Genomic DNA, 13,470 nt, shown 5'->3' with positions numbered 1-13,470 from the left:
TCTTGGGTTTTCAGCCTTAACTACTACTGGAGGGTGGGAAAAGGAAGATGTCAGCCTCCCTTGCCCTTTAGCTTGGGCTGCCTTTCCAGCTGCTCCAGTGCTGCCCAGCTCGGGAAGGGGGGTGAGAGCCACCCCCCTTTGAGGAGAAGCAAACAGCTCCATGTATAAGCAGAAGGAAGGGAGGTGTCTCTGTGTGGATGTGTGTGTGACTGTGGCTTTCACTGCTGCAGGAAGAGCCACTGGTAGGTGGGGCTGGGCCTTGGCAGCCTCTGAGCTGGGCAGAAAGGAGCCAAACACTCAGGAATCTCTTGTGCAGACAGTTATGTTCACAAAAACAGTGTGATAAGCTTTTTCAGCAGAGGGAGCAGGGAATTACTGACAGTGCAGCATTACTGGGTGTGGAGAAGTGTGTAAACCTTCACTTTGTTGTGGATGTGTGTGGTTGGGTTGTACACATGGAGCCCTTTAGAAAGGGTCCCCTCTGGATTCTCCGCTCAGGCTGCAAGTCTTAAAAGCACTGGCTGGATCCCTGTCCCTCCTGCTGAACCCACCACCACAGTGCTTGAGACACACCCCCCTGTGGCACAGGCAAGTTGGGATCTTTTCAGCCCAGTTTGGAACCAGGATGAAACCCTTCCAGGCTCCAAACTGTGCCAAGGGCTTCGGGAGTGAAATGAAAGGTACAGGCGCTGTAGGATTTTAAATAGCTTTAGTAGTGCAATGACTTATCAAGTTAGAGTGGCTGCATTTTCAAGAACATGAACAAAGTATTGTATAAAACACCAGCATAAACAAAATGTAAATGAGTCTTAAAGCCTAGCTGAGCATTGCAGAGCTGTGGGTTACGGAATGTGAGGGCTCACCCAGAGCAGGGAAGGTACAAACCAAAGCAAGGGGCCTGAAACTATACACAGTGCTGGATTTCACACACAAGCCTGAGACAATTCACTTAGGAACTTTTCCTAGAAGGGCTGGGGAAGTGTTTCCAACCTGCAAACATACAAAAGATGCATACAGATAAACCTGACAGCAGGGCTGGCCGGGCTCTGGCACAGGCCCTGGGGCTCTCTTAATTAAACCCGATTGTGACGTTAACAGCAATCACTTAATGACTTAATTCCATGAAGAACCCTGCCTGCTGTGCTCCCCAGTGAAGTGCTGTCTCAGCCTGGGCCCCTGCCAGCTGCAGCTCAGGGGGAAGGGCAGGTTCCTGCCCTCCTGGAACTGGGGTGATGGGGCCAGGCCCCAGCCCGAGGATTTGGCTCAGTTAAGGGCCACAAAGTCCAAGTCCACGTACTTGAAGAGGCAAACCAAACATAACCCTTAGCAGCTGGGCTGTTGTGGGCTGATGCCTCAGCTCCAACCCACAGGCCTGCCCACTGCAAGGGGAAGAGGACAGACTGGTAAGTCTGAAGCAAAAGTAACCAGTTGCAAAGTTCCCGGCACACCCCTAAGCCAGAGGAGCAGGGCACGAGGTCACCAGTCAATTCCACCAGTTTGCCCTGGTTTTGATACAGTGCAGATGCAGCTGGGGCTTAAGAAAACAAACCAAACCCAAACAGTGGTGGTAACAAACCTCTGCTGTGGGCATCACCTCTCCTGCAGCTGCTGGGAGAGGGACAGGGAGCATCACCCCCTGCACACACAGCTGGAAAAGCATTTCCAGCTCTTGCACTCCAAAGAGTGGCCCATACCCACTCTCACTCCTTAGACATCCCCCTCCTGTGGGTGCAGGGGCTCAGGGCCAGGCCCCAGCATCCCTCTCCCCATTTCCCACCCTACAGCCAGACAGGGAGCCCAAAAAGAAATCCCAGGATAAGCAGCTAAACCTGTGGCTCATTTACCACCTGGCAAACAAGGCTTAGCAAAAAAAAAGGCTGAGGTGAAAGGATCTGAGCTCCATGTGAAGATGAGAAAGCGCCTGATGAAAGGCAGGAAGCATCGTGCCCAGGGCAGCCTGAGCATCACTTTGCCAGGGAACACGAGGAGAACCACAGCTGCAAAAACCAAATGACTCCTCCCCATTCTTCATGTTAGCTCACTGAGGAGAAAGCAAAGAAATACCCATGTTGGTGACCAAGAAGCATCTTTAGAAGTCGGTTGGGTTGGTCTGGGTGGGGTTTTTTTTGGTGGTGGGGTTTTTTTTTTGGTGGTTTTTTTTAAGAAAAGACTTCAGCAAAATAAAATGAAGCTGCCATTAGACTCAGGATAGCAACTCTCTCATAAAAGTTTACCAACTGTACAAGGTAAGAAAATTATACAAGCTTTTGTTTTAAGAAAGGACAGCTCAGTCAAGACAGAAGTACTGTAAAAATCTTTCAAAGGCTACAAAGAGATCTGGAAAAATACACAATGTATTTCTTTAGCCCAGATAAAGAATATGGAAAGACATCATTGATGTCAACAATTTTACATACACAAACCTGACCTGGTTTAGTTATTTACCTTTTAAAACTTCTATATATAAAAATAGTTGTGCTCATAACTTTCAGGATTGGAGAAGGGTTCCTTGGGGACGGGGTGACGCTCGCCTGGCCTCTCGGCAAGTCTCTGTGCCTCCAGGCTGGGTTTCACTTTCACTTCCTTGAACCAGCCCCCTGCTTCAAAGAGGATGCTCTGTTCACCTGTGCAATGCTCACATGACCTCTCTCTCACACACACACACACACACACCAGTTTGCTCTGTCAGGCTGGGAGGATTTTTGTGCACTCACTGGTTAAGAGGCCAGCTCTGAGAAACTCAACGTTCTCCCACACCAAACCATCACAGCTGAAGAGCCAACTAGAAAGGATTGGGGGGAAAAAAACCCAACAGAAACCAAAAAACCTCAGCAGATTGTTCTGTGGAAGTGGATTTTGTAAGGTAACCCATCAACCCTGAAAATGTTAGACACCCATTATTTCCTCCAAGGACTCAAAGCGGCTGCTAGTACTCAGTCATCCAAGGTCTCCAGCTCCTCCAGCTTCCCGTGGGAGTTTGCTTCCTGGGAGAACTCTGAAGAACCTGGGCTCTCTTTCCCACTGCTGTTGATTCTCCTTCTCTTTAGAGGTCTTTCGGTTCTCTCTTCGAAGTCATTTTCGTTTCTGGAGGCTGAGTGAGCAAGTTTTGGCTCAAGGGCAAGGCTTTCAGTTTCATACCCATTTGTGTCCAGATCCGTGTGAGGTGTTTTCTTGCCACTGGTAGGTCCGTTTACATGCAATCCTTCAACTTTTGCTTCATCTTTATTTGGTATCTCCCCTGGCCCGTTCACAGACACCCCTGGATCACAGAGACAAGAGTGTAAGGAAGAGAGCAGCAGCAACACATCAATCTGAGACAGGGCAATAAGGCAGCAGCCTGACAGGAGGTTGTGGCTGGGGGCAGGTTGGGCTCTGCTCACAAGTGACAGGACAAGAGGAAACGGGCTCAAGTTATGCCAGGGGAGGTTTGGATTGGAGATGAGGAAAAACCCCTTCCCCCAGAAGAGTTGTCAAGCCCTGTGCCAGGCTGCCCAGGGAGGTGAGGGAGTGCCCAGCCCTGGGGGGATCCCAAAGCCGTGGAGCTGGGGTGCTGAGGGCCGTGGTTTGGCGGTGGCTGTGGCAGCGCTGAGAGAACGCTTGGACTCGAGCTTAAAGGACTTTTCCAGCTGAAACCACTCTGTGATTTGCCAGCTCTGTACAGAAGGGCTCAGGCACACACTTACCATTCTGGTTACTGCTGCTGGTTGTGCTGTCCTCCCTTTCAGACTGGCTGGTGCTGCTGTTGGAGGTTGTGGGAGGGGGGGACGGAGCTTGACTGGATGCGGCACTTTCACTTTCGTCCAGGAGCCGGTCCATGTAATCTCTGCACAACAGAAACACACAGTCAGCATCCCCCTCGCTGGGTAAGGAACCAAAACACTCGCTGCACACACTGCAAGTGTGACCAAGTCACATTACACATGTCTTGAAATGACCAGGCTCATGCTGCAAAGCCAACAAGCTCCAGATGCCCTGCGCTGCCTGTCACGCAGCTGACTTTGCCCACAGTATCTAGGGTTGGTTGGTCAATTGCTGTCACCAGCTTGTGTGAGTTGAGGCCGTGCCTGTAAGCTCATGTGCAAGCAGCAGCTTCATGGAGTGTGTTGGTGAGGTGCTGCTCTCAGGCAGGTTCACACTAAGCTCTTGTGGGCAGCACTAACACACCACTAAGGTAAGTCTTTTTGCACATGCAGCCTCCAAAGGGATAAAGTTAAAAGCAAAGGAAGAAACTTCAGAGTTAAAGACATTTCCGTAGCTGAAATCTAGCACAGGCCTACAATTTAGGTCACTACTAGTAAATCTCTTACAAAAGACTTAAACAAAGCTGGTGGGTAAAGCCCTTCTGTGGTATTAGTCTGGATTAACTCCAGAAGCAGCATCTCCTCTCCCATAATCACTCTGGAACCGATACTGCACCCTAAATTCCCACATCCATCTGCACAATCGTTCCAGAACAGACAAGTGCAACCCTTAATGACTCTTCTTCTGACCACCATATGCAGCCAACTGCCACTCAATCAGACAATGTCTTAAGAGATTAACAATGAAAAATGTCTACTAATTTGGGAAGAAAACGATCCCAGCTGGAAGAAGAGAGGAGAGACAGACAGTTCCTGACCACTAGTTAAGTAAAGCCAGCAGCTCTGGGGTGCTTCTCTGTAAGTCTCCTTTCCAAAGCCCCAGATGGCAACTCCTGCAAGCTCACTTCAGTTGTCCAACACACAGTTGTAGAATGTTTAAGTCAACAAGAATATTGAAAAGAAGGACTGTCAGAGAAGCCAGGAACAATTGAGGAATAACAATAGTAGCAAAAAAGACTTGGGAAAAGTCAGCACAAAGAGTGGGCTGCTGAGGTCCCAGCATTGGAGGGAAGGGCAGCAGAGCTCACTTGTTCAGATCTGAGGAGGGGAGAATACACAGCTCTTCACTGACATTGCCTTCTTTGCCTAGCAGGGATGTGAAAGGGGAAAGGAGCTGTGTACACCCAAAAAAAGCCCTGCCACAGGGTACTGGGCTGGCCACCATTCTGCCCAAGGACACATTTCAAGAGCACGTTGCAGCATGTGCCACAAATACCCCCTGAAACTCCTGACTGAGGCTTTTGTCTGATCCAGGCATTTAAAGTCAATCAGGCACTGAAAAATCCCCACACCTTTCAGAAATGTTACCTTTCTGAAACGTTTCAGCAGAGAACTAAATGAAATACACGTTTGAGGCAGATTGTTGGCTTGACTCCAAGCAGATGCACTTCACATTAGACACGCCAGTAAGCTTTTCTTACACCTTGGCTGGTTTTCCTGCTGTCCCCTGGGACCACAGAGTCCCTTGCTCATACCATTTTCAGATTAGAGCAGGAGAAAAGGAAAGATTGAGATGCAACACGTGAAAAGCACAGCAGAGTAAAGCACATCTTACGTTACACCAGGGTGAAGGTTGTATTTCTTCTTCCCAAACCGCGTCTGCTGCGCAAAGAAGTCGTAACGCTCGGATTTCTTCCACATGTAATAAAAGGCTACACACTCACCAACTGATCTCGTTCGGACCTAGGAAACAGGTGCCATGCAAGCTCTCATGAATTTAAATACATTTTGGGTTGTTTTGGTAAAAAACCAAAGTGCTACCATTTCAACCAAAAGGTGTGAAATGCAGAGTCGCTGCTTCGTCAGACAATGTAAGGCTGGAAACCACTGGCTGCGAATTTCAGAGGCTCACCATTTGAAATGCAAAGTTTAATAGTGTTTCTAAAAATACTGAAGATATGGTGAGGTGCTTGCTGCAAGCAACAGCTTCAGGAGGAATGTTTCAGAATGTTTCACCAGCCTGTTGAGGAAGCAGAGGAGACTCTGGGCACGCAGGTCTGCTCAGGCAGGGATTTCTGCACGTTCTCAGCTTTAGGTTCACAGCCAAAGTTACAGAGGATTCTGGCCTTTGAGAAACCAACTTGGATGTATATGTAGTAGAGATTAGGGGGAGCAAATATAGTAATTTGTGAAGGAAAGGGAGGGTAAGAATTTATTAGCAATTACATGCCTTTACACAACAAGAGGTGATAACTACACTTCACATCAGTGCTTACCTTATTTGCCTGGATCACGTGAAAATCCTTGCCATAGACCTTCAGCCCTTGTTCAAAGTTCCTACATTCTTCTTCTGTCCAAACAGATAATTCTTCTATAGCAGGGAAATGCAATAAAGAAAACACTTAACAAAAAAGCATATGGCCAAGGAAAGAAAACTTCAGTGACAGAAAACATATGAGGTGTTCAAGTTCCTTACACCATCTGCTGACTGAAGGAGAAGCACCTCCAGAAATGTCACTTCCTAGCACAAAGAAGGAAATTCTCCCTTCTAGAGTAGGTGGGAATTTGGCTGCCTGAAGCTGCTGCTTGGTAGGGACCATAGGTCCAGCTCTGCTGCGTGGGGGAAATAGCTAAGCAGGACAAAAGAAGGGCTTAGGAACCTGGTCTGACCATCCTGCCCTGCCCCAAGAACCACAAGAAGCAGGTGGCCTTCCAGTCAGGACACAGCACAAAAGAGCCCATGCTATGGACTCCAACTGATTGCAGGGGACTCAATGATCTTAAATGTCTTTTCCAGCCTAATCAACTCCAAAAGAATGAGGAACGAGATCTCTAGTGTTGGCAAGAGTCAGCAGTGACAGGCTGTTGATTCCTGTCAGGTAGAGTAAGAAGCTGTGCTGCTCACACTATTGGGTGGGAAATCTTGGCCTCACTGGGACCAGAAGAAACCCCTGATAACTTTCAGCCACACTTCTAAGAACCTTATGTAATTTGCCCTTACTGATTCTTAAGGTCACCAAACAATAAGGTTTAAAATGGCAGGAGAACAAAAGAACTATCTTCTGTGTTTGTAATTTGCACAGGAAACTCTGGAGAAGCCACAGGTTTGAAAGCAGAAGAAACAGATCAGTGAGCAAGGACAATGACTTGTGCCTTTCCTTAGTTTCTCGTCCCTTTGAGAGTAAAGACCAACACCAAAACAGGAGCTGCTTAAGGCTCCAAAAGCATCTTTAAGACCAGGGTGTTTTTAGTGTTATATTTTGTTGTAGAAAAGCTAGGTTTAGATGCTCCTTGTTTTGTTTAGAACTGTGAATTAATTCATCAGTTTGTATGATGGAGTAAGTCTAGAAAGGAGGAAGAACAGAACACCCAAGAAAAGCACCATTTGGTTGCTGAGAAGAACTTTGTGTTTTACCTCACTGGGAAAGTCACAGATACAAATCTTAAGCTCTGTTGACAGGAACTGAATTTCCACACTCTCTCTGAGCAGGTACCTGTTAATGGTGTACATGCTAATTCCACTCTCTCAGAGAACAATCAGATGGCAGCTGCATGCCAATGGGCACTGACACGTGTGGCTTCCATGCAGGCAAGCTCTAAACAGAACTTCTCAGTCTGCTGACAGCAAAACTCAGCACTTGTGTAATAAATGAGAGTTCAACACTTCCAGTTAACAGCTTAACTTCCAGTGTATGCTCACCTCTGGCTGCCTTCACATTGAACCTCAGCCTCCGTAACGACTCTTCAGTATCAAAATTGCACTTAACCAGTTCATACAACGCCTGCAAAGAGGAAAAGACACACATTTAACATTCTAGATGCCACTCAGTGTATGCCATACTTGGTAAATCATCCCCACACCTACCATGATTAAAAAGAGACTCCTTGAATGAATGTAATGTGATTTAAGGCAGCACTGAGAGAGCTCATCTCTAATTACACAACCAAGCATATATCCAGGCAAAGCATTTTCACATTTGCATCCACGGGATACATTTGTAAAACTGATAGGGGAGGGGTTTATATGAAGAACAAAAAAGCATGCATTCATATAGTTTTAAAAACCCAGTAACCAGGAGGAAAGAGCTCACTCACAGACAGTGCTTTCTGTATAGAATGATGCACGAGGCAGTGTTAAGCCTAAGTTAACAGCATAACATTTGTTGAGAAGCAAAGAAAACCTATCATCTTTCTGTTTCCACAGGGAATAATAAAGCTGCTTCAAACACAACTTGGGTTCTTGGGAGTAAAATAAAATAAATGGACAATTCCTTCAGTCATATGAAACCCACAAATCTTAATTATCCTTCTATACCTGCTCATTGTCTTTAATGTGTGATCCTTCAGGAATTGCATCTAGGCCTTTCTCCTCACCCGTACGCCTCGATGCTTCATTGAGGAACTCGATCACTTTATTTTCTGGTAAGAAGTCTGGATTCCACAGCAGCTGGTCATCGTTTTCATACACTGAAGTAACCACAGGAGAGAGACAGGCAAGCTAAACCAACAATATAGAAGTTTATTCTCTCTAGTACAGACAGTGATGGTGAAAGCGTGGAAGGTCGTTAGAGTACCAATGTAAATCCAGAACAAGGGCAGGTAAAGAGACTCTCACAAATGCAGTGATCTAAATGACCAGGATACTGTACCTTATATTATCTTCATATCTCTGGCATAACCTGTGCTCTAGAGTCTAGGATCCATTCATGAAACTCCAGATACTCCACCTTCCCTGTCCTCCCCCTGAAATGCTCAAACCCGAGGCAGCAGCCCTAGCTGACACAGTCCCAGGAGACCCATGCTGCACTAAAAATGCCTGGACCACTAAACATAAAAGCCTCAGCTTGGCTTTTTATGCATGGCTGGCAAAAGGCAGCAGCATGGTTCTGCTGCTTCTCCAGGGAAGATGACACCCACACATTCTCAAGTCCAACAGCTCCCGAAAGGAAACTTTGCTAAGACCTTCCTGCTGCTCCCAGGAAATACTTCCCAAACCCTAATCATTTGGGTAAAGAACACTGAATTTTAGTACTACCAAATCCCTGCTGTTTTTTCAAAGCTTTTGCCTAAGCTTTCAGACCAGGGAAGCCACAGTAAACTGAAATTAACGGGGGAAACACATATACGCTCGGAATTATCTCCTGGGGTTATTTTTGAAGAGCCTACAAGCTTTGCAGGGTTAAAATACTAGTACAGCAAAAACTCAGTTAACAAAAAAGCTAGAATGAGGCAAGTATCCAGCCCTTGCTTGTGGCCCAGCCTTCAGTGAAAGGCAACCCTACAAAAATCAGCAAGCGAGAAGCTTTGTCTCCATTAGCTCAGTGAGCACCTTTGGCAAGAGTGAAGGCTTGGGGAAGCACGGTGACCACAGGAAGGGAAGGCACAGTAGCATCCTGTGCAGGTGGAAAGGTCCCAGTGGTGCCTGGATGCACCTCTACTTGGAAAAAAGTCTTTTTAACAGGAAAGCAGACTATAACTAACACCCCAAAACTGCTAAGGAAAACTATCAAGTGTCTTGCAGAGAAAAGCAGCTTCCCTTCACGGAGTGACACACTCCTTGGAAACAGCTCCCAGTCACTTTCTGGGAGCTTTTTTGTCTCAAATCAAACCTTATCTGGTGTTTGGCTGCTCAAAAAAACCCAAAGATTCTAGGTCTCTGGAGATAGAAACTCCAGCAGAAGCACCAACTCTTTCAGGAGGTAACTGGTAACTGGTTCATAATGATGCCAGCTAAGTACACAGTGGTTATGAATGACAGCAGCCAGTAAGTGTCACAGCAGCTTCAGCACCTTGCACTTTTCAGACTTATCCATTCAAGCTGAAGCCTTCTGAAAACCTGTATTTTAATTTTATCCATTTTTCATAACCTGCAATTGTTTAGTAGCAGCTACTTTGGTCTCCAGGCATACCTCAGAGAGCCAGTCCACTGTAATTAGCTTAGTGTAGATGACATGGTCGTTCTGTCCTCACAACGGCATGTCAGAACCCACTCTGAAAAGCAATGGGGTTATTCTGAAGAGCTTTGTGCCTTTGCTGACAGGACTGGACACGAAGGACAAGCCTCCTTAGGGTTTGGGAATCTGACAATTAGAACTTACCCTTCACTAGAGAACAACTCAAGTGATGGGATAGGTACATGCAAGCACTAAATACATAGGCTGAGGCATTTCTTTTTCAACCTGTAAAGCTTCATTAATATTCCAGTTTGAGTCTTCTCAAAGATTATGGTACAGAAAGGAAAGAAGTGGAAGACTCAACCCTCCCACCAGTGCATAAAACCAGAACAGCCCTAGCATGACTAGTGAAAATGTAACTGTTCCCTCAGGGTTTTTGCCCATGAGGTGGGTTCTCTGTTCTGCACAGAGCAGTGTGCAAGGCCACAAACCCCTGGCTTCTATAGGTTACTGCAACGCACAAAGCAGCTCTATGGTTTTAATTGTTGGAGGCCAGAAGCCATTTAGAGCTGAATAAACACCAGGAAAAGCAGGTGACCAGTAAAGCATAATTTACTGCAGCTCAGGCTGAAGTTCTGCTTTCAGGCAGAAGAGGGAAAGCATGCAAGGAGCAACCTCTTCACAGTTAAAATGCAGATGTTTTCTACTTTGCCATTTAATGTTTTTCATGGAAGCTCCTGGCTTCAACCTCTCTGGCTACAAAATGCAGAGCTGACAGAACGTGGCAGCTTCAGTATGAGCCTGCTCCAAGTCAACTGCAAGGCTGGTGATGTTTGCAGACAGTCTCTACCTACATCGAGCAACAGCTGGAAGCAAGACAACTGTTACTACTTGAGTATATACCTGAGTGTACACTCAGATTCTAGGAAGGAACAGAGTTTTGCACTAAAAGAGGCAGTCTCAAACCAACCTGCAGTGTAAACACATCCTTAGTAATGGGCTGAATGAGCAGATGAGGATTTGCTTCTTTTAAGCCCACAGCTAGGTTTAAACTGAGTCTGCCTTTCCTGGCCTGATTATATTGACAGCACACACTCGAAAGCTATGGTGTGAGAGGGCAAAAAGGGAAAAACCCTTCAGAAGTAGAACAAGCAATTCTTTAATACTGATTGAAGAGCTATAAAATGTGAAAATCAAAGCTGCTGGTGTCATTTTGCCTCTTTTAAATGTGTTAACCCGATCCCACTAACACCACTTTGTTATTATCTATTTTGTTTCACATAAACTAAATACACCAGGTGAAAAGGTTAACATCAGCTACACACAGCTTGTGTACATGACCAGATTAGAATACAAGAGTTCAACAGGCAACAGGCCAGCCAAAGAATCTCTCTTTTCCTGTTCCAAGACTCAAGCTCTGACAGTGAAGTCCAGGATGTGCTACACTTGGAGATGATGGGTCTGTTTTTCACTTGAAGGAGTTCTTTTATTTTGCAAGACAAATGCCATCAATCAAATCTTTTCTTTCTCCCCATTAGAAAACAATCTCAAACAAGCAACAGGGGTGACAGTGCTAAGTCTCACCTTTTTCATTCTCTTTGTATTTGCATGTGCCAGATGGAATTTCAGCTTGAAACATAGAGCCCACCATGATCTCCTGTTTTGAATTAACAGAAACAACAAGTTAAGCAACCACAGCCGATGAAGGTTTTTGTTAGCAAACAACAGGATGACCACATCTCTTTTAACCCCTTAAACCCTTCACTGTTCAAAACCTAAAAATACAGCCAACAGGCACTACATGGAAATAGATTTTGGACCACTGGAGGAGGTCTTTAACACTCTCACTATTAAAACTCTTATATTTATGGGGAAAAACTGGAGAGAGTTTGGGAGATCGATAGAGCTCAGAGTTACTAGGTGACGGGTGAACTCATTATCCATAACATAGAGGCTTTTTAACAGCCCTTAGTATTTACCTTTTTCCAGTCTTCTGAGGGAATATAATCTTCATCTTCTTCAGATTCCTCTTCTATTTCACTATCTACAAGACATTGTTCAAAGGTTTACACAGAATGAGCAGTGCTGGGGCCCATGCAGGCCAAGGCCAGCCTCCAGCCATGTGGGCTGAGTGAGGGGACCCAGGATGGCAGAGCCAGCTCCTGGAAGCCCAGCCTGGAACCCCATGGCAGCCCTGCTCTGCCTCCCTGCCCTCTTATCTAACACCACACGAGTGCAAATGGCAGTTTTAGTGGCAACAGCAAACGCTTCAGTACTGACAGCTTTACAAAATGAGCCACCCAATGTTCACGTCTAGAACGGACTGAGACACACGACGGGCTCTGAGAAGCTAAGGCACAAATGAATACATCCATCAGTTTTGATTCTGCCTAATTGAAATCTCCTTTCCCTCACCCAGCTTCAAAGCAGTTGCTACATCTAAATTCACTGCAGTTGCTTTCTGAAAGCAGTTTTATGTGGACATTCAGCATCCACGTGGGACTTTCAACACTATCCTCAATGATCTTCCAGATGAGTTGCCGCTGTTCTCTTCCCCTTACAGCAGCTGTCACTGAGTTTAAGGCACACTACAGCATGAGGTGCAAGAAATCTGCAAGGGTGCTTTGCTCAGTCTTACTGGGATTTAGCAGGCTTGGATCACCACAGCATCTCAGACAGATGATTTTGGATAAGGGGACTGACAAAAATGTTAAGCTCGTTGTGATACACGCTAATTGCCTTTCACAAGGTACTGAAAGCAACTGCAATGTCTGGTTTATGTATAGCATAATAGCAGCACTGAAATGATTTGTACATTAAATTCTTTCCTATGTACAGATGAACACTGTAAAAACCCCCAAACCTAATGCAATACACTAATGCTATGTTTCAAAACCAGAGCTCATTGCAATCCTCTGCACAGCTACACGCTGAGGTTCCTTGGCATTGTTGGTTAACATTGAACTACAGGTTAAGAAATCACATTTCTACAATGGCTTGGCTGATAAGTGTCAAGTGTAAGGTATCCTAAGGAACCTTCATAGAATGGTAGGGGTTGGAAGGGACCTTTAGAGATCATCCAGACCAACCCCCCTGCAGAAGCAGCGTCACCTAGATCAGGTCACATAGGAAAAGGTCCAGGCGGGTCTTGAAGCCCTCCAAGGAAGGAGCCTCCACAACCTCTCTGGGCAGCAATAGCAATTCAAACACTGGCAACAGCCACTTCCACCAAAGAAAGGTAAGATATCTGTTGTTCAAATGGCCCTACTGATAGCTCAATACTGAAAGGTTCAGATCCCATTAAGTAAGACTGCCACAGCGCTAAACATTGTCTGGAGGGACAGCTACATGACACTAACTCAATGGTCCTGAATGGATGCAAAACCATTTCTTAAACAAAACAAGAGTGAAAATAATGAGTCCACAATGCTGGCAACAGCATCAAATATGGTATTTTTGAAGCCAGATTTCTTCATCACCTCCCCCTTTGTTATTTCCAGTTTAACAGTCAATGGGCCTTTTATAGACTTCACTGCTTTTGTTTGCTGTGTTAGTGATCTCCAAGAAATCTGTGGTTCTCTTTCCAGTACATTTCAGCTTTGACTTCATCCTTCAGCTGGACTCTCACCTTCCTTGAATGAGAACACAGCCCTGTCTCATCAGGCCTCGTTGTGACAATCCCACGCTGGGCAGTAACTACCTACTAGGAACAGGGCATTTTTGCCTATGTCCTTAGTGTAAAGTGGCTGCAGAAGTGCCAGTGGAAAGGTAATGTC

At 45.9% G+C, this 13,470-nt stretch overlaps 1 protein-coding gene across 3 annotated transcripts in view; it reads right to left on the bottom strand.

The window, feature by feature from the left end:
• Positions 1-711: 711 nt before the first annotated feature.
• MIER1 (MIER1 transcriptional regulator) overlaps positions 712-13,470 on the bottom strand; it is a 41,904-nt gene continuing 29,145 nt past the window's right edge. For all 3 annotated transcript variants that reach the window (XM_062003457.1, XM_062003458.1, XM_062003456.1), the window contains 8 exons: positions 11,674-11,738; positions 11,279-11,351; positions 8,116-8,267; positions 7,501-7,582; positions 6,077-6,171; positions 5,416-5,543; positions 3,684-3,823; positions 712-3,259 (listed from right to left, as the gene is read on the bottom strand). In XM_062003457.1, coding sequence (XP_061859441.1) covers positions 2,934-3,259; positions 3,684-3,823; positions 5,416-5,543; positions 6,077-6,171; positions 7,501-7,582; positions 8,116-8,267; positions 11,279-11,351; positions 11,674-11,738 — 1,061 coding nt within the window. In that variant the 3' untranslated portion in view covers positions 712-2,933. The remainder of the gene's footprint in view (positions 3,260-3,683; positions 3,824-5,415; positions 5,544-6,076; positions 6,172-7,500; positions 7,583-8,115; positions 8,268-11,278; positions 11,352-11,673; positions 11,739-13,470) is intronic.

Source organism: Colius striatus, chromosome 10 (assembly GCF_028858725.1).
Source record: "Colius striatus isolate bColStr4 chromosome 10, bColStr4.1.hap1, whole genome shotgun sequence".
NCBI classification, from domain to species: Eukaryota; Metazoa; Chordata; class Aves; order Coliiformes; family Coliidae; genus Colius; species Colius striatus.
Note: the sequence above shows the minus strand (reverse complement) of the source record. Positions and strands in the feature narration are given on the sequence as shown.